Below are 19,835 nucleotides of genomic sequence, written 5' to 3' on the forward strand. Positions count from 1 at the left end.
GGCAGCCAGGCAGGCTTACACTGTAAAGTTTACACTTCATTCTCTCTTGAACCTTGGAATTGTGAGATTTAAAAGCATTGGATGCTGCTTCAGAAGGTAAGTTTCAGTCTGTGGTTACTTTGTAAATATTAGCTTAGGTTATGCCCCCACCTCCCCCAAACAAAAAGAGCATCCTACTACATTTGGGCACATTAAAATCAAAATTCTGAAATAAACCAGTTTTGTTTCTGGAATTGACTTTACCTTAAAGCACTGTCTCATCTTCAGGATAGCCTGCCTAATTTGGACTTCTGTGAGGTCAGACAATGTCACCACAAGAGTTGGAAACTGGCTGACTGACAGTGTGATGACATCTCAAGGGCTAGCTTTTACATAGGTGAGATGTACTTAAATGTCAGGACTTAAAAGAAATTTTAATTACTTTTTATTGAAAACTGCACTGAATGCTAAATGTTCACCTTTACAATAAACAAATACAGTAACGGTAACTCACACTAAAACAAAACATACTTCTGATAGCCATTATTTTCTGTTTGGGACAGTTTAAAGTTTTTCTTTTGTCACAAAAACAGGAATGTACCTATACAAAGGCTCAAAATAGGCCATCTTTAAAAACAAAAAGGCAATGATTCACAAAAGACTATGAATAGAACATGTAACTAGCTGATACAAATCTAATAGGATTTGTTAAAATCAGTCACATCTAATAGCACATCTGAAGTGTTCTTGTATAAAATATCACGTGAAGAAAAGAATTTATCAATGTCTAAAAAAGTGGGTTTGTTCATAGACAATCTGACAAGTTACCATAAAAAGTGTTTCCTGAGACATAAGGAAATGCAACATTATTCTTCTTGAACCCTTCTCGTCCAAGACTTTCCACTCAATAAAATAGCTGAGGATCTGAAACTGAGAAAATATATTTGAGTACAAACAGCTTGTGAAACTTAATACTTTTTTCTTTTGTTCTTTTCCTTTTTTTGTTTTTTTTTTTTGTTTGTTTGTTGTTTTTGTTTTGTGTCATCAGAGGGTTTTACTGAACTCACAACCGACTTTGCTGCTCAGATGTGAAACCTTCTGTACAGGAGCTTTTACCTCTTCAATCCTGTGCGCGGAGATGTCTACACCAGCAAACAATGTCCTCCCCATCTTGTCTTATTTTTAATCTTCCTATCAGCAAAGGAGGCACCAGCCCCTGAAGACCAAAGGGACTAGCCTTGATGGGGATTTCCTCTCAATTTTTTTATTGATATTCGGAGCTCTTGATGCAACATTCTACAACAAGCTGCGCAGGACCTGCTGTGCCCAGGGGATTGATTGATAAAGGAAAAGCTCTATTCTTTGTGATTTGATGCACAGATGAAAAACTTAACACACAATAACAGAAGTTGGTCGTTAATAATCACGTCCTAGTCTTTCCACACTTCTGGAAGCAGATACCATCTTGTTTTCTAGCTTTTGTAGCTTTCACACTGCAGTATCAGTGATGTCCAGGATCAGTTTAAAAGACCATCAAATTCATCCGTTTTCTACTGTCTCTTGGTCCCAAGTTTATCTGAATGATTACCTTCACGTATTCTCTGCTATTGCTCGTTGGGGTGCTCTCGATTGTCCCCGTGTTTTGTGGGCTGGTTTGGGGAGGGAGCTTGGGAAGGGTGTGCCACAGTGGGGAGGTTGTGAGTCACAGGGATGCCTCCAGGGATGATCCCTTCCATAGCTGGAGGAAGCCCTCCTGGAGCCACACCTACAATGCCTGGTGGATACCTATGGAACACACAAGAAACAAGGCCTTAAGTTCAGGCTACATTTGCCAAATCCTTGTCCTCCCCACACTTTGTTAACCTTAACCCCCATAGCATACTGTACCAGTTAAACTCTAGGTTACCATTGGGAAATAAGTCAGATAAGGTGACTTTGTGATGTCCCTGCTTATTTCGCTAAAAGCGGCTATTAAGCTTTCTTCCTTCCTACATTTTCATGTTCAAATCTTAATATCTAATATACTAGGAAATGGAAATTTGGGAAAAATGGGAGAATGGGGTACTCATTCCCCAGAACTGAGGAATGAACTTGTGGTTCATTAGTCACTTAAGTCACTCCTGTGACAGCTGAATGACAGCTGAATTAATTCACTAGGGAGACAGTGGCCCTCTAGGTTGGTCCAGTGCCTTTCTCTGTATGTAGAGACATTCATTAGGCACATGAACTGCCTGTAGACCATATGGCTCTTAGACACATGTGACTCAACATATTAACTCTCAGTTAGCAAGGAAAACATCTCACACTGAAAGCCGACCTGTCCCTAACACCTCTCTCAGCACTGTTCATTTAATGGAGTCTTCCAAGCTCTGATCCCTTGCAACCCATGGAATATTCTAGAGGGCCAGAGAGATGAGTTGATGGAAGAGTGGGGCTCTTAAGGGTGGGCACTAACTGAATGAACTGATTGTGATGTAGGTCTGTGACATACTGTGAAGTATGTCTGAGGGCAGAGGAGATAGGATTGGCCCTGGCCAGGTGGCTCACCAGAAGTCAAGGTGACTTACTATTCAAGGAAGGGGGTTATGTGAGTTTCCATGACTTTGAGGCTAACTTGGCCTAGAGTGGGACTATGTCATTTAAAAAAAAAAAAACTCTCAAAAAACAAAGGTGAGAATGGGTGGGATATAAGCCACATGACCCAGAAGCAAATACATAGCTTCTTCAGAGCTTTCACATATAAACTAAACCCAATCTCATCCTTCCAATGTGTTCAAGGACCAGGACTAAAGTAACGTGATAATGTCCTGTCACACTTTTAGTTGTCATGACAGCATTACAGTACATTAGTAAAGGATGATATGCCCCCCCCTCCAGGTGTTGCTAAGTATGCAGAGAGCCACAGGATACCTTTTTCAAGGTGGCTTCTTCCTCCTCTATAAGCAGTAAAATTCAGTAATTTCCCTAGAAGCCTGCAATAATGGAGGTCGATCATGACAACCCCCACAAATGATAGTACTGCTTCCTTTTAAGTATTTGTTTTGTACAGAAGGGTCAAACCAGAAAATGCTGATCTCATTATTTAAAAGGAGGCAAAGTCTGTAGTGGGAGTTTGTTCTACCTGGCGCAGAACCTGGAACTTGAGGTGACTACTATGAAGCCCTTCTTGTCTGCATCTTCTTGTCTTGCTGGGCTGGTCATGGGGCTATATATGCACATATAAGGGAAGTGCACAAGTTTGAAGCTAGCTTGGGCATATACTGTCTCAAAAACCAAACCAACCCGAACAATTCCTGACTCTTAACACCTTGGAAAAAGTGATTTACCCCGGGGATTTTAGGCACTGAAAATAGAATACAAAAGACGTCAAAAATGGCTGGTTTTCATTTAAGGGCCAAGGTTTTATCAACTACTCAGGTGTGGGCTTTTCTAGCATCCTTGCCTGAGGTCATGCTGTCAGCCTAGATAACATGAGTTCTTCTCACCTGTATGTGGCACCATTGAGCTCAGGATGAATTGCTTGCTGGTCAATGACTGACCAAGGAGTTGAAGTAACAAAGAATTCTTTGTTGACACAGTTTCGTAAGCTTTCTGGGATGCGACCTAGAGTAAGAGGGTTGTAATTAATCATATGCATTTATTCTTTAAGAGTGCTTAATGTGTGTGTACCATGGCACATGCCAGGTAGACAGAGGACACCTCCTCTATGTAGGTTCTTTTTTTTTTTTTTTTTGGTTCTTTTTTTCGGAGCTGGGGACCGAACCCAGGGCCTTGCGCTTCCTAGGTAAGCGCTCTACCACTGAGCTAAATCCCCAGCCCCCTCTATGTAGGTTCTTGTGACTGAACTTAGGTTGGGAAGCAGTTTCCTTTAGCAGCTTGAGCCAAATGTTTTATTTTTAAGGTCACAGAACTTTCCTATTATACACAGTGGCCTCAGCCTATACCACTGAGAAAGTGGTCTTCTCGCCTGTCGTCAGCTACCCTGTAATTGGAGTATAGGATTCTCCTTGAAATTTAGTTAAGAGTTCATATAAAAGCCAACAAAATGTAAAAAGCAACATGTGTTGGGTGTGGGGCTCACCTGTGATTGCTCGGCGGATCTCCGTGGCAGCTGCTTCCCTCATCTCTAGTGATGCTTGTTCGCTGTACCAGGCTGTGTGTGGTGTGCAGATGAGATTTGGAGCATCCTTCAATGGGCCCTGAGCAAAGCTGGGTGAATGGAAAGTATTCAGTAAAAATGGGATAAGTTTAATACAATTACTACTGATATGGGAGGCCTTGAGGCCATGTGAGACAGTAGCTGTGTGTGTTAGCAGAGAGCAGGGAAGCCCTGTATCAGATTTCATTAGGGTTGGGTATCAGGGAACAAGTGACCACAACTATAGGAAACAGCTATGCCAGAGAGAAAAAAAAAAGTCAGTGAAGAGATCCCTTCCAGCCAGAATGAATACTCCAGGGTCTACAGATCAAAAAGACACCAACATCTTGCTTTTTTGCCTTTGCCCTATCTAATGTTCTTTGGGGATCTTTTCACACTGATGCAGATTCCCTAGAACAAAACAGTGACTCTGCTAAGCATTTGCAGAATTTCCTACCCAGAAACTTGTGCAAGAAGGTTCTTCAAATTCAAGGTTCTTCAAATTCTAAGTGTCAGCTGAGATGTGGAATTAGTGGCGTGCCCCACCCCCCCACTCCCCAGGTTCCCAGTAGGAAGCTAGAAGTATACCCAGCCACACACATACCTGAAGGGCTCAGACTCATGCACATCCAGAGCAGCGCCTCGTATCCTGCCCTCTTTGAGGGCCTGAGCTAAGGCTTTCTCATCCACCAGGCCACCTCGGGCTGCATTCACAAGGAATGCTCCTTGCCTCATCTGCAGAAGGAAAGAGAAGCTGGCTATATCTCATCATAGTAGCAGGAGGAATCGCTGGAACAGACGTTTACAAGACAAAGTCGCAAGCTAGGAGCTCTGTGGGTCTGGGGTTTCTCCACCATAGGTAGCAGTTCAAGGAAAGAGGTTGGGAAAGTTGATCATAAAAGTAGGCCAGGAACATTTTTCCTTCTTGACAGACAGAGCCACAAGGTACAGAAGATTGGAGCTATGTTAGTCAAGTCACTTGCTTGTCTGCCTGAATGGACGGATGGAAGGCAGCTGGGCCCAACTCCTATTACTGATTTGTCCCAGGGACACTTCCCTGCAATCTCCTGTGCCCATGGCAAGTGTGGTTCAACTGCAGTGGATGCTAAGGCTGCACACATATGCTCTCAAATTACCTGCTTGATGGTGAAGTCATTGATGAGGTGGTGGTTGTGTTCATTCAGATTGCAGTGCAAGGAGACACAGTCGCTCTGATATAACAAGTCCTGCAGGGTGTAGACCCTTTGCACGCCCAGAGACCGCTCTATCCCATCCTGTAAGTAGGGGTCATAAAATATGACGCTGAATCCAAAGGCCTTGGCTCGAACAGCAACTGCCTGCCCAGTGCGACCTGTGCAGAGATAGAATATCCAGGTGAGTAAGGCTTTACCCCATGACAGTGTGCTGTCTGCTTTACCCCATGACTGACCAGAGATTATCATCTTTGCTGGGAAGGGCTAAGTTACCATGCCAAAGCAGAACGTGTCTCCTCAGACTAATTATGTTACATGACTGTGGGTCTGGGCTTGTAAGTGCAGGTACTCAGAGGCCAGAGGAGGGTATCTGTGCTGGCTAGTCTTATGTCAGCTTGACACAAGGTAGAGTTAAATGAAGGGAGGGAGCCTAAATTGAGAAAAATGCCTGCCCAGAGCTGGCTTACAGAGTTGTAAACTGCCTCATATGGATGCTGGGAACCAAACTTGGACCCTCTGAGGGACCAGAGCACACTTAGCTAACAAGCCACCTCCAGCCCCAAAGGATTCTTTTAAATAATTTATCATGGACACCTTCAAACCAATATCCGTTTAGAATGTAATAGATGTTGCATGTCCTTTCCTCCGGTCCAGACATCGCCAACATGCTTCCCTGTCCTGTTCTCTCATTTTTACTTGGCAGGTTTAACTGTCACTGTCATTCCTTGTTTCTACCCTGACCTGTTGGATTTGCTTCTCAGTTGGTCAAATGGTCAAAGCACCATTGCCTCTGAAGCTTGACAGATTCTGAAGTACAGTTCTAGCATAGAATCTAGGATACCCCAAGTCATAACAGATGTCAGCAGTGGGCCACAAAAGCCCTCTGAATTCCACAGTGGCCATCCTTTGCTCAAATCCAGTTCCCCCTTGACGGCACTTCTTGTTTTACCTCAAAAAGGGTGGTTTGACTGGATTTCAACTAGGCCGATTACAAAGTACACCTTATGTAAAACCCTACTCAACAGAGGCCTTTGATTTTAGCACTCTGGAAGCACAGGCAGGCGGATCTCTGTGAGTTCAAGGCCAGACTGGTCTACAGAGTGAGTTCCAAGACAGTCAGAGCTACATAGGGAGAGACGTATCTCAAGAGACAACAGAAACATACAGTAACTATAAAACCGCCCATCAACAAGCCCCCTCCCAAAAAAAAAAAAAAAAACCAAGACTATTCAAATATGTGGGCAGGTTAGTGTTGATGGCTCAGTGGGTAAAGTCCTGGCTGCCAGGTCTGACAATGAACCCACACGGCAGAAGGGGAACCAACTCTGCTTATTCTCCAAGTGCGTGCTGTAGCAGGTGTACATCCACATACAGACCCACATTTTGTTTTTGAAACGGAGTTCAATTAGAAAGGAAGATGCATATTTCTCAGCAGTCAGTGGCTGGCAGTCTGGTTGGTAGCCACCCCCCCCCCCCCCCGCCCCCATGAAGGACTAATAAGGTCACTCTGACAGAGAGGGACAGCTGCAATGTCAACGTCACCTCCCTTTGAAGACACAGCTCATCAGGAGCTGAACTAGCCACACTACAGTGCATGGCAAAGGAGCAAGCAAGACTGGACAGTGGAGGGTGGCAGGAAGTGTGGAGAGACAGGGACTCAGTGGCATCCTTGAAACATGGCATTGAGGACCCCACCATGAGTTCCATGCCTTAGGGGACAACAATGCCTTCTAACTGGGTACTCAGGGACTGTGGCCTGAGGCCCTTGTAGATCCAGTACCCGAGGAGGTGGCAGGAACCTAGGTGACCAAAATAGATCTAAACATCCTGTAATGACAATGCCACTCTGAGTGGAGGTGTGTCTCCGCGGCTCACACACAGGTTTTCACTGCCCTCTGCCTCCATCCAGAGAGCTTCTGTCTAAAGCACTGTCAAAATCACAGTCCCTGTAGGTAAAACCCTCGGGCACAGGCCATGTTAAGACAAAAGCCCTTTATTTGGCAGCACGCACATAATGGAATTGTAGACCCTGGGTAAAGGTGACATGATAAGAAGTGTTCTAGTTTTTAAGAAAACACATTCTTTAAAAAAAAATGCCATAATGGTATCTTAAACCTGTGTGCCAAATTAAAAACAAAATCAAATCCCGACAGGCAAAAACCTAGGCATTTTCTATAAATATGGCAGGCAGCCTGAGAGACCTCTGCGGGTTCACTCGAGGTCCTCCTGTTGCTTTTCAAGCAGAGCTAAGAGGATGCGTTTGGTCCCCAGCAGGCTCGCTGCCGCTCTAATGGGGAGCCAGCAAATAGCCTTCTTCCTGTCTGTCCACTACAGTTCTGGGGGTCATGGAGAGTCAGATCTGTGCAGAGAGCCAGAGGGACTGCAGCAGCCATGAATGTAGGGGAGCAAGCAAAGGAGCTTAGGAAAGCTGAAAGACAACACTCATGTGATGGGGACCTAGACAGAGGAGAGCTTCCCACCAGTTGGCTAGCTGCTCAGAGCTGCCCACAGGCACTACAGCCTCACCAGAGACCATCCTGAGCCACAAGAAGGGCTTCCAAAACTGGATGACCACTTTAGAGTCACAGGAAGCACCTGAGGATACCAGCAGAGGGTGCTGCAGTGTTTACCCATGGTACCTGTACTTCTGAAGCCCTGTGAAAACTCATAGAGCCATCCCCCAGCATCTGATCGCTTGAACTCAGGTCCTGACTGCTCTAGAGGCCAGGGAGTCCCGCCCTGGAGAAAGATGAGTAATCCTGGAGTCATCCAGCAAGTGGTCCCTCTTTTCAAGCTACCTCTCAGAAGCTGCAGCCCTCAGCTGACTCTGAGTTAAAGGTGATGCAAATTGGAAATGTTTTCTGGAGGTTAGGATTGAACTATTTCATGCTGCCCTTAAGTCTCAAGAGGTAGCAACCAAAAAAAAAAAAAAAAAATGAAGAAGAAGAAGAAGAAGAAGAAGAAGAAGAAGAAGAAGAAGAAGAAGAAGTAGAAGGAGGAGGAGGAGGAGGAGGAGGAGGAAGGAGGAAGGAGGAAGGAGGAAGGAGGAAGGAGGAAGGAGGAAGGAGGAAGGAAGGAAAGAAGAAGAAGAAGAAGAAGAAGAAGAAGAAGAAGAAGAAGAAGAAGAAGAAGAAGAAGAAGAAGAAGAAGAAGAAGAAGAAAAGGGGTTGGGGATTTAGCTCAGTGGTAGAGCGCTTGCCTAGCAAGCGCAAGGCCCTGGGTTCGGTCCCCAGCTCCGAAAAAAAAAAAAGAGGTAGCAACCATGTATATCTCCTGCTGCCATCTCTAGTTACAGACCCAGAAAGGGAGGCAGTGAAGCCAAATAATTCTCTGCTTGTTACAGAGTAGGTGAGTGAGTGGCGGCATCCAGCTAGGGGGCCTGTTCCAGCCCATGTGTGGATAACTGTAGCAGCACTTGTCTGCTTTCCATCACTGCTCAAACTTTCCTTGGTCCTCCCTACGGCACTCGCTGATAATGTCAGGGCCTCTGCTCAACTATCTCCATGGCAACAACCAGGTCCAGAAAGATCGTGCCTTGTCCCATTCTCACAAGAGATTTTCAAGACCATGGCCTGGCCTTACCCTCAGGCTTGAATTTTTAAGTGGCTTCATATTACCGTTGCAGGGTACCATCTGCGTTCAGCAGCCTTCAGGACCCATGGGCCCAGGTTGCTATTCAAGAACACAGCCAACCCATTACCCTCTGCCCCAGGGAGATTTACCAAACACGCCCCTTTCCAGTGATAGCAGAGGGTGCACTCCTGCTGTGTCCCTGACCAGCAACATAGAAACACTCTTATAGAACGGGCTCAGATCTCATCTCTCAGCAAGTTGACGCTTTACCTCCCCACACACCAAACCCATCTCAAGGGGCACGTACCAAAGCCAATGAGGCCCAGTGTTTCCCCTCGGATCCGAGCAGCTCCTGAGGCGACCTCACGGATCTGTTCCACGCTTTGTACCCGCGTGCCTTCTCGTAGGGCCTGGTACAGCCATGTGTTCCGCCGATACAGATTGAGGATATGGCAGACTGTCGAATCTGCTGTCTCCTCCACTGCAGCAGATGGGATGTTGCACACGGCGATTCCTGAAAGGGGAATGGCCAGGCATAAAGGCGAGCGAAGACCCAGGATCCCTAAGCACCCTGGTCAGAAAGGGACGAGAACCACTCCAGTGTCGAGGGCTGGGTCAAATGTTCAGCAGGCTCTCTGTTTCTCACGCTCAGCAGTCCTCACCACTGCACCGAAATCCTACATGGTCTTTAGTCTTGGCTCACCATCAGACCAACTCCCCCTTTTCCATCCCTGGTATGAGGCCCAAAGGAGCTCTGGAGCAAGCAGAAGCCAGTGGGTTCTTCCACCTCAGCTCTACCCTGGCAGGACTCAAAACAGTGGGGGGGGGTTGGGGAGAGAGAGAAGAAGCCCAGACCTTTTCCAGAGCTGTGATGCTCACAGAAGACTCCTTGAACCTTATGCACTGTAATGCAAACACCAGCAGACCTCACTAATCACTGTCTGCAAACACCAGCTCAAGCCAAGCGCTGCAATACACATTTCTAACGGTAACTCTGAAGGCCAAAGGCAGGAGGATCTTGATTTTAAAGTTACCCATATCCCTGAAGCTTACGGTTTGTCTGACCCTGGTAGAAAACAGGAGGCCACCTGGGGAACTACCTAATGAGCCTTACACCTCCGGGCACCTGAGGTGGATCTCCCAGTCCTCAGTAACTAAGTACCCAGGAGGTATCTGAACATCGTCTTCCCTCATTCTGAGGAGATGGGTAGTTTTTCCCCGTCACTCTTCAGGGCAAGGCCTAGGTGTCTCATGGACAGCCTAGTAAACAGGAGAAAGCCGAGGTCCTGATGAGAATGTGGAACCCTAAGCATGTTCACATTGACCTGCACCTGCCAGACAAGTAGCTTTCTAAGCGGTGGCACAGGCATTGGCTGTCCCGCTGCTCAGGAAAAATGGCTTCCACCTGACCTACAGGTGGCATCTAGGCAGCAAGGTGCAGCTACCTTCAAGGTGGCCTTGGGTTCCGTTAGCTTTAAGACTGGGGACTGGAACTGAAACCATAGACACGAAGGGGACGAACGAACAGTCCCCTAACACTCCTTAGCAGCTGTGGCACGTCTCATCCCGCTACCATGGCTGCCCTGGGTCCGTGGCTTGGTGAGTGACTCCCTCAGGAGAACAGACAGCTCAGAGTGAGGCAAGGCATCATGAGCAGGTAGGTTATCCTGGCTGCAGAGGACGTCTCCGGACCACAGGCATTTGCTAAGGGACCTTGGTGATGGCCGCTATTGCTCTTAAGAGGTGAGGGGTGGCAATCCTGCGTTAGCGGAGGGGTCCCATGCATTTGGAATAACTGCGCACAGATCTCAGGCATGGTCAAGCAATGCTGTTATTAGACTGGAAGGGCAGAAGCGCACGCAAGAGCCTTGGGTGCTAAGGACAATCTTCAGTCCTCTGAAGGAAAAGCCTAGTGGAAGGTAAGTCAGACTGTGCGGTGAACTCAGCTGTGACTCGGTGCTGTCCTCAGCTGACCGATGACAACCAGTGCCAACGGGTCCCTCTGTGATAAAGGCATGGTGAAAGTGGGACATACAGAGGGAGAACAAGGAAGGATGTCTGCTCAACCCAACCTACAAGGCGCTCATGTAGCTTCTTGGCTCCAGTACTCATGTGGAGAGGTGGGACCTACACCTAGAAGCAAGTGTAGTTATAAATGGGCATTAATAAGGAGTTGTTTGTTGGTTATTTGAGGTAGATCTGTAAGCATGTTTTCCCTCCGGGTTACCTTCAAGTGCCTATTCCTGTATGGTTCTAATGTCCACAGAGAAAGGCCATGGTTACATGAGGTTATATAGGAGCCACCATTAAATAGCTCCAAATAGCTAGCTAGCTTTTTGAGGACTGAGTGAGGGTGTTCCTCTACCTGTGTTATGTAGGCTCTCTGCAGTACCGGGGCCAGGAGTGGATTTCTGAGCTTGTCTTGTCCTTAGTGCTGGCCCACAGATGATGGGCTGCACATATGCTTACAGGAGGCTCCAAGCAGGCACAGGGGAATTATTTACTAGGTCCATGGTAAAGTACACGGCTTCCAGAAACCCTTTCCAGAAACTGCATACCCGCCGCTCCTTGCCTTACTACTTCAAAGGGTCTGCTTGCTGACTGATACACTCTATTGGAGGGAAGTTCATTTGGCTTCTCTAGCTACCCTCCTGAGTAGCTGTCTTCTGAGCATCCACTCCAGTCCCAGTGGACCAGCACAGTGACAGCATTAACATTCACATTTCCTGTCTATACTGAGACTCTTCCCAGCGGGAGAAGAAAAGAGGGGCTGACCACGGCAGGGTCTGTGTGAGAGGGGTGATGGGTTAGAGAACCATGTCTCCCACCACTGTCCCAGCTCAGCTCTACTCCTAACAAGATACCTGCTTTTAAACACAAGCATACTTGCTTGTACCACAGAAATGACACCTTTTCTCCTTTCTGTTTTGGGAGATGGGGACCCATTGCGTAGCTAAGGCTAGCTTTCGACTTGCTCTGCAGACCAGGCTGGCCTCAAACTCAGATCTGCCTGCCTCTGCCTCCCCCATGCTGGGGATTAAAGCTGTGTGCTCCACGCTGGGGAGCTGCTGTTATTAAACTCATGTCTGTGGCCTCGCATAACACCAAAGGGGAACTCAGAGAAGCTTTAACTGGAAATGAACGTGGCTGGCTGGGGACAGAGGAAGCCACCATTCCCTGGGACTTTGGTGGAAAGTCTGGAACTGAATCCAGCTGCTCTTCCTTTACCTGCAATGCCTCCTGTCTTTCCTGGCGAGGCTGTTCCACCAATGTGCTGTAGACACGGGCTGGTGCTGCCATGGGACAGCTTTCTTTGCCCTGTTCATACCTTGGGGTTCAGGTACATAAAGACGGCTTCCCTAAATGTAGACACTGAAAACTAGAACAAGGCCCCCGCCTCTCTCAATGCTGTGGGCTGACTGTGTCTGAAGTTGTGTCAAGGCTGCCTCAGTCACCAGCATGGCAGGAATATCCCTGTGCTATGGACAGAGCGGTCAGGTCTGGTGGAGAGATGACTGTGTGAGGCATTACAGACCACCCGGCTTTCCTGTGCGAGGGGTGACAGGAGCCCTTGGGTGAGGCGGGCAGGTAGCAGGCCCAGGTGTGTGCTGTGGATGACCAGGCTGCTGTGGCCGCCATCACGGCTTGGGTTTCCAGCTATTCTGAGGCATTTCTTATGAGCCTCATGAATAAGGAAGGGATGGCACACTTCAGGTACAGATCAAATACTGGGCCTCTGAGGCCACTCCAAATGTGTCCCTAAGCCCAGGCTCAGTGTCTTGGGCCTCTGCCGACAGTATACACCAAGCCTCTCGGAGGTGAACAGCGAGTCCGCTGTGCCATCCAGGTACTCCTCCTTCCTGTTTGGCTTTCTGCCTGTCATTCTGTTTCTGGGAAGCCCTCTATGAGCGCCAGGTGGTGGTCTGCTTGTTTTGGTGTGTTGACTGCGCCTCTTGGGGAAGCCCTCACTAGTCTACTGCTTATCTTGTCAATACCTTCCAGCCCCTAAGCCTTCTGGGAGCGCTAAGGCAGGGGTGAAGCTACAGTTGCAGGGGAAAGACTCCCTCAGGAATCAACCTCCAGGACAACAGCCCTAAATTCTGCCTTCTGCTCATTCTGACCACTGAGCATGGCACCCAAGCCTAACTCTCTGACTTACCGAGTTCGCCAGCAGCCTTGATGTCCACATTGTCGTAGCCACTACCGATTCGAACAATCACTCTCAGGGCCTTGAACTTCTCCAGGTCTTCCCGGGTGAGAGTGATGGTGTGGTACATCATGGCGCCCACAGCCTCATTCAATACCTGTGCCATGGACATGAGTCACAGGTCAGAGTCTCTGGGTACCCAGAGATTTTGTTAGCAGAATTATAGGATGGGACATGGCTAAGGTGGGCTGTAACCCACCTTCTCATGGATTTCCTGAGTGGACTGTGCATCACAGAAGGCCACAGTGGCCAGGTCCTTCAGGATGGGCATTTCCACAGTGCAGTCTCTGCCATCCAGCAGTGCCACTAGGGGGCGGGGGTGCAGGGGGCCGTTCATGATCTGGGGGCGGATACCTGTAAGGAGAGAGGAAAAGTGGGGTGAGCACATTGTGCAAAGGGGCTCGAGGGGACACTCTGATCATCTCAGCGGCCAATGCCAAGGTAAGCAGAGAGTACACAAGCCTGGTGGAGTCAGCTGTGATGTCTAAGGCAGGATAGGACACAGCCTTACCAGCTAACAAGGGTAGTGCTCCTAGATCACAAGTTTAATGGCTGTAGGTTAGGTGCGAGGCTGTGGCAGGAACTCACCTTACTCTAAGACTGGGGACAGACAGACAGACAGACAGACAGAGACACAGACGCACAAACCAATGATGGATAGGATAACATTTGTGTAGCTCACTTCCATAAAGTGTCCCATAAAGTAAAACTCTGGGTTGGTGAGATGGCTTAGCAGGTAAAGTACTTGCCACCAAGCCTGATGACTTCAGTTTGACCCCCCACAGTACACAAGGAGAACGGACTCTAAGTTGTCTTATGATTTTCAGATGTGAATGAACACACATTAATAACCAAGGCCCCACATAAAAATAAAAAGGTGGCAGCATGGAGCTAAGTGTAGTCTAATACCTCCAAGTTAAACCCAAGGCTCCAAGACTGAGGTCACACAACAGGGTCATTCACTCTCATAAGGCACAGGCCTGCTACCATGACTCCTCATGTGTACTGGGTCTCCAAACAAAAACCAGGCCAGCATAGAGTCAAACAGAGGAAGCCTGCAGAGGTGTCTTTGTTCTGAAAGAACTTTCCAGAGAACTCCTAGGGCAAGCAGGCAGCCCTAGCCTATCACCCGTGAAGTGAGACAGGCAGGGCCATTCTGGAAATGGGATAGGGGCGGTCCTAGTCCGCACTCCCTGTGGTACTCAAGTGCATGCTATCTCTGTTGAATTCTCAGCATGCGGCTTCTGTGGTCCTCCAGGATGCAGCTCAACCACGCACCTTTCCCTTCAACTGCCTATGCAGCAGACTGGGGTTACCCACAGCACAGTAGGACCTGATCAACATCACTACACCTGTGGGATCACCTGCCCCGGGGTGGGGGTTGGCTGTTGGCTCTTCCCAGCTTGACTGGAGCCCTCACAGCCTCCTGCTCTCTAGACCCAGCTTTGGGGACACTTCACCAGCTGTTTCCTTGTCAAGGAGATAAGTGTGATGGACTAAAATTGAAACAGGACGGTCTTCAGATATCCACATAAAGTCACGCAGCAGCCCAAGTGCCACATCATGTATGGTGAGATTTGTGGCCAGGGATGCTGCCTCCCTCCTCTCTTGCAGAGGCTCCAAGCTGGGCTGCCTTCCTTCCTCCTAGTCTTTTCATCCTCTCTGAGACTGCCCAAGGTATGGGAGAATGTGGCTGTCCCTCAAATCCTATAGGCTGCTTCTAGGGGCCACATAGCCTTTAAGTGACCATTAAGGTACCCAAAGCAGGAGCCTTTCGCAAAAGCGAGCTCACCTCTTTGCTAAGAGGCATTTTCCTGACTCTTGACTGACGTGGAGGGCCCAGCTCACTGTGGGCTGCACCACCACTTGGGCTGGAGAGCCTGGATACAGGCTTAGCCAACTACGGAGCGAGCCTGTGCGCAGCATTCCCTCGTGGCTTTTGCTTCAGCTCCTGTCCTGCTTTGGCTCAGCAATGGACTGTGATGGCAGTTTTGTAAGCTGGAATAAACCCTTTCCTCCCCAAGTTGTTCTTGGTCATGTGTTTTGTCACAGCAATAGAAACACCAAGACAACTTAACTGGATCCTCTTGTACCTCACAGGCTAGCCCATACTCCTGGTACTCTTACCACCAATCACTGCATGGCTGGTGACATTCTACATCATACCTGCAGTCTCAGGACAGACTGGGGCATAGAGTGGAGAGAATATTTTTGCCTTGGTCTTAGAAGAACAGGCTGGGGGTGAAAGGGAATCATGGACCATCGCAGACTGAATGGCAGTCAGATCCTGATGTTGAGGCATTCCCTGTGTGCACCCCGCTACCTACCTAAGAATCTCTGATCCATAAGTACAGTAGGGGGCCCAAGTGGTCCCAAGTGCTAACATCTTTTCACTCCATGTCCTCACTGGTCCATGGTTCTTAGAACTGACAGGTTCGCTGTATGAGAAAACGAAAGCTCTCAATGCTCCCTCTCTCCTTAGTAGGTCAAAGGCAGATGCTGGAGATCGCTACTGTGCCCAGGTCACAGAGGGGCCAGTGAGGTGGCTGTGATCTCATAGAGCTCTACATGTAGTCATCCTGTCAATCAGCTATGGAGGACCACCTGCCAAGCAGAGGAGCACGCAAGCTGAGGACAAGATTGTGACATCAGCCCTGCCTTCTTTTACTAAGGGCCAAACTCCGAGACATGGGTGGAGGGGGTTGGCAGCACCAGAACAGACAGGTAAGAATTCTTGCCCTACCTGACTGTCTGTGAGAAGCTTGACTTTAAAGGGGCTAACAGGCTGGTTCACCGCACCAAGTCAAAAGGTTCGGTGCAGATTTAGTAGTAATTTACCCCACCCTGCCAAGGACAAGGTGTCCACAAGAGCCAGGGACAAGCCGGGGATCTAGAGCCATCCAGTGCATCTGGAGTGGCTGAGAGCAACCAAGATGTCCATCTGCAATATCAGAGCATGTATCTGTTACCCGGGTAACAAACTCCAGGTTGCCTAGCGATCGTTTCCCTTCCTCACTTGGTCCTTTTTCTCTGGTGAATCCCACCCTTTGTTCTTTCTCTAGGCTGAGTTGGGTCCATGGTACACCTAGTTAAGGCTTGAGGTATGAATCTCAAGGGAGAATCCGCTAATAGCAGGGCAGGGGGTGGGGCAGAAACCTATTGGTTGAGGAAGGGCGCTAAACAGGAGTGGCAAGGGTAGGCGGGCGACAGGAGACACCTGGCACAAGGTGTGAAGAGTAGAACTGGGAACGTGTGCCCTGCAAAGACAGAGGCAGAGTCCCAAACACAGGCAGCTCCCAGCAGACACCTTATCTCTTTCAACAATTCTGACAATACAGCAGGTACACCTCACTGTAAACTACATTAGCATGATACACACATGGGCCCTCAGAGGTGGGGATCCGTCCTCGGGTTGGCCGCTGGCCCGGAGCCATGGCTCACTTCTTCAACAGCTGGGGAATTTGGGGGAAGGAAGCCAAAGGCACAGCACTTAATGAGAATTCCTTCCAAAATAGAGTTTAGGCTCCTAGTTATGAGACGCTGCTCAAGGCTTTTCCACATATCTAGCCCCTAAGACTGACAAGGACGCGGCAATGCTGCCATTCTTCCCAGCCTTCCACACTGGGGAGACACCTGACGACAAGGTGTTCTGTGACTATCCGAAATGCTGATGTGTCCCTCTGCCTTCCCCAAAGACTTGCTCTGTCCAGCAACAATTAGGCTTGTCACAGGAACTTGGTCAGTGCCCTGCTGCCAACGGCCTACCCAGCATTACACACGGGGCAGAGCTCAGCCAGTCCCCCTGGTGTCAATTACTAGCTGGCTCCAGGATTGCCTCTATACGTGGTACTGTGGTGCTGCAGTTATGGCCAGGCTGCTTCTGGTCCCTGGGTGTAATACTGCTTAGAGCTGAAGCTGTTCCTAGTAGTGTTAAGTTAGAAAAAGCCAAGACATTCACATTTGTGCTGGACACCTAAAGCCAGGTTCAAGGTTCCAAGACCAAGACCCAAGTGACTTCCAGAGAGATGCTGGGAGCTATCTGACCACCTAGTCTACCTGTCACCATAGACAGAAAGAAAAAAAGAAAAGAAAAAGCATTGTATATCTCTATGACACCACATATCCGGAAACAAATGATCTCACCTGACATACAGAGCTACAAGCAGATGAACTCCTTTAAACTAATGGAATGTTATGGATACATTATAGTCTAACCTACAGTTACATTACATGACACGCAGATGACCCTTGGTGCTTGAAGGACAGGAAGGCCTATAGCTATCTCTTGGCTTGGGATCCCATGGCTGCCATGCTTCCTAAAGTATTAGCAGGAAGAGAGTGTGGTGATCCTGTCCCACAACCCTGCCCTGTATCTAATCTATGTATCAATCTATCTATGTATCTATTTTGGAGGCACACTTACTATTTTCTTGAATAATACATGTGTAAAGTTGAACAAGGAAAATGTCTAAACTGTGGTCTGAATTGGTTTCTGTTGCTTGCAGATTAAGAACCTAATGGCAGGGGATGGAGGGATGGGACTCGGCAGCTAAGAGTATATTGTTTTTGCAGAGGCTCTGGGCTCCCTTCCCTGCCCCCACAGGGTGGCTGACAACCATCTGGAACTCAACCCTTCTAGGAGCTGTGGCACCCTCTTGTGGCCTCCACTGGTACTGCCTGCACCTGGTGCGTGTGCATACCCACATGCAGGCAAAAACACACACACACACACACACACACACACACACACACAGAGAGAGAGAGAGAGAGAGAGAGAGAGAGAGAGAGAGAGAGAGAGAGAGAGAGAGAGAAAATAAATTAAGAACCTAGCTGCCTTTGGATTTCAAGGACTGGAACCCTTTACTCCAATGTGAAGTTGGTCCGTGGTGCAGCTGGGATGTGTCCTTGGAGGGAGTAAGAATTTGAGTTGTCGCCAGTGCATGTTATAAAATGTGAGCCTGCTCACCCTGCTTCCCATTACAGATGCTGTCACCTCGCACCCTCCTGGGTACACACTCTCACAATGCTGCTATCTGCCACGGGGACAGAAGATGGCCATGCGCTCTGCTTCCAGATGCCTTGCAGTGGCAGAGCTGGGATCTGGAAGAGTCCGAGACCAGGGAGCTCACGGGTGGCACTCCAGATAGCCTCTCGTGTGCTGGAATTCTCTAGATGGTTTCCATCAGCTGCCCTGACTTTCTGGGTCACGTCAGACTATTTCTAGATTAATCTGTTGTGCAGCAAAACCTAAGGGCTGCACCCAGGAATGGCAGGATCAAGTCAAGGCAGATTGAAAGGAGTTGGTCCCAACAGCCCCTACGGAGATTGCAAGATAAAAATGTACAGCCATAGGCCGCTGTGTTGCCACGGAACATGCAGGGAGATCTAGGAGCCCCTATCACCTGCAGGGTAAACTCCTCATGGGCCTGACTGTCTCTTCCCACTTATCATAAGACAAGCTCCCCCTTGGTATGGCCTTCTTCCTGACTATATGGCCATTTTCCAACATGGCCTGATCCTCCTGGTCAGGCATAACAATACCTTTATTTCTAAAAAGTCAGGTGGAAAACCAGAACAGAATGTTTATGGTGTGTGTGTGTGTGTGTGTGTGTGTGTGTGTGTGTGTGTGTGTGTGTGTATGTGTGTGTGTGTGTGTAAAAGATAAAGATACATAATCTATGTATCAGCTATGTATGTATGTATCCATGTATGTATCCATGTATGTATGTATGTATGTATGTATGTATGTATGTATGTATGTATGTATGTATCTATCTATCTATCTATCTATCTATCTATCTATCTATCTATCTATCTCTCTCTTTATCTTTTGTATTGTTTCACAATACAAGCCCAATATTGGGACTTAGGTCAGGTCGGGGACTAGATACTGACATGTGGCTCAACTGTAAAGCATCACACACATGACTACATTGCCCTGCTAACACATTTAAGCACACTGTAGAACTGCAGGATGTATACAACAGCAAAAGGGTTCTGGGAGCAGTAAAGACAACTATGGCAGTTGCAGGAGGCAGGGAACAGCCAATTCAGACAGGCTGTCTTGCTAAGAGTCACCACTTTGCATCACACCATTTCAAAGATCAGAAAACACCCCTGTTACCAGAAACCCCAGCTTTTGTTGGCACTGTTCTCGGCTCACAGGCCTTGTGGAGGCAATGCCTCGGCACCGATGTGCACCACACCACAAGGCCTGTTGAAATCTCCCTGCCGTGCGCTAGTGGCCTTGACCTCTCTTGTAATGAGGAAGGGAGCCTGAAGGTCAATGTTTATCCACCACAGAAACAAGGTGAGCCTGGAATGAAGGAGGGCCATGTGGGGTTACCCCAGGAGAAGCAAGGAGTGACCACAACCCAAATAGGTACCAAATAGGTGCACGGCAGGGCAGTGGCCCACTTAGGATTCCACAATCCCCTCAAACTGTGACAGATACCGAGTGCACAGTAAAATGCGTACCATGAAGAACCACTGGCTGAGAGAGGTCACCATTATTTCTAGGGTGACCTACTAGTTATCAAAATCTAACAGGTGGACCCAGGAAGGGCAAAGGCAAGGTACTCCAGTCCATGGTGGGCCCCAGGAACAGGGAAAGATGGTGAAAGATTAGCCTATGGCTACTGCGAAAACCCTGAGGAGCTTGTCGCTAGGCCTTTCCAGGAGAGATGGAGGCCTTCTTAACTCAGGAGCCTAGAGTGCTCTGAGTGAGACCGGGCTTCAAGCTGCC

The 19,835-nt window shown here is 48.3% G+C and overlaps 1 protein-coding gene across 25 annotated transcripts in view; it reads right to left on the reverse strand.

Moving 5' to 3' along the window:
- Positions 1–401: 401 nt before the first annotated feature.
- Ctbp2 (C-terminal binding protein 2) overlaps positions 402–19,835 on the reverse strand; it is a 136,093-nt gene continuing 116,659 nt past the window's right edge. For 24 of the 25 annotated variants that reach the window (XM_087593718.1, XM_087593691.1, XM_087593701.1 and 21 more), the window contains 8 exons: positions 13,290–13,444; positions 13,043–13,187; positions 9,191–9,397; positions 5,254–5,468; positions 4,722–4,852; positions 4,061–4,188; positions 3,465–3,582; positions 402–1,764 (listed from right to left, as the gene is read on the reverse strand). In XM_087593718.1, coding sequence (XP_087449844.1) covers positions 1,584–1,764; positions 3,465–3,582; positions 4,061–4,188; positions 4,722–4,852; positions 5,254–5,468; positions 9,191–9,397; positions 13,043–13,187; positions 13,290–13,427 — 1,263 coding nt within the window. In that variant the 5' untranslated portion in view covers positions 13,428–13,444 and the 3' untranslated portion in view covers positions 402–1,583. Of the gene's footprint in view, positions 1,765–3,464; positions 3,583–4,060; positions 4,189–4,721; positions 4,853–5,253; positions 5,469–9,190; positions 9,398–13,042; positions 13,188–13,289; positions 13,445–15,417; positions 15,695–19,835 lie in introns of those variants that run through there. The other variant, XM_087593711.1, reaches the window with a different exon arrangement.

The sequence above is a fragment of the Rattus norvegicus genome, chromosome 1, assembly GCF_021556685.1.
Source record: "Rattus norvegicus strain SHRSP/BbbUtx chromosome 1, alternate assembly SHRSP_T2T, whole genome shotgun sequence".
Classification (NCBI taxonomy): Eukaryota; Metazoa; Chordata; class Mammalia; order Rodentia; family Muridae; genus Rattus; species Rattus norvegicus.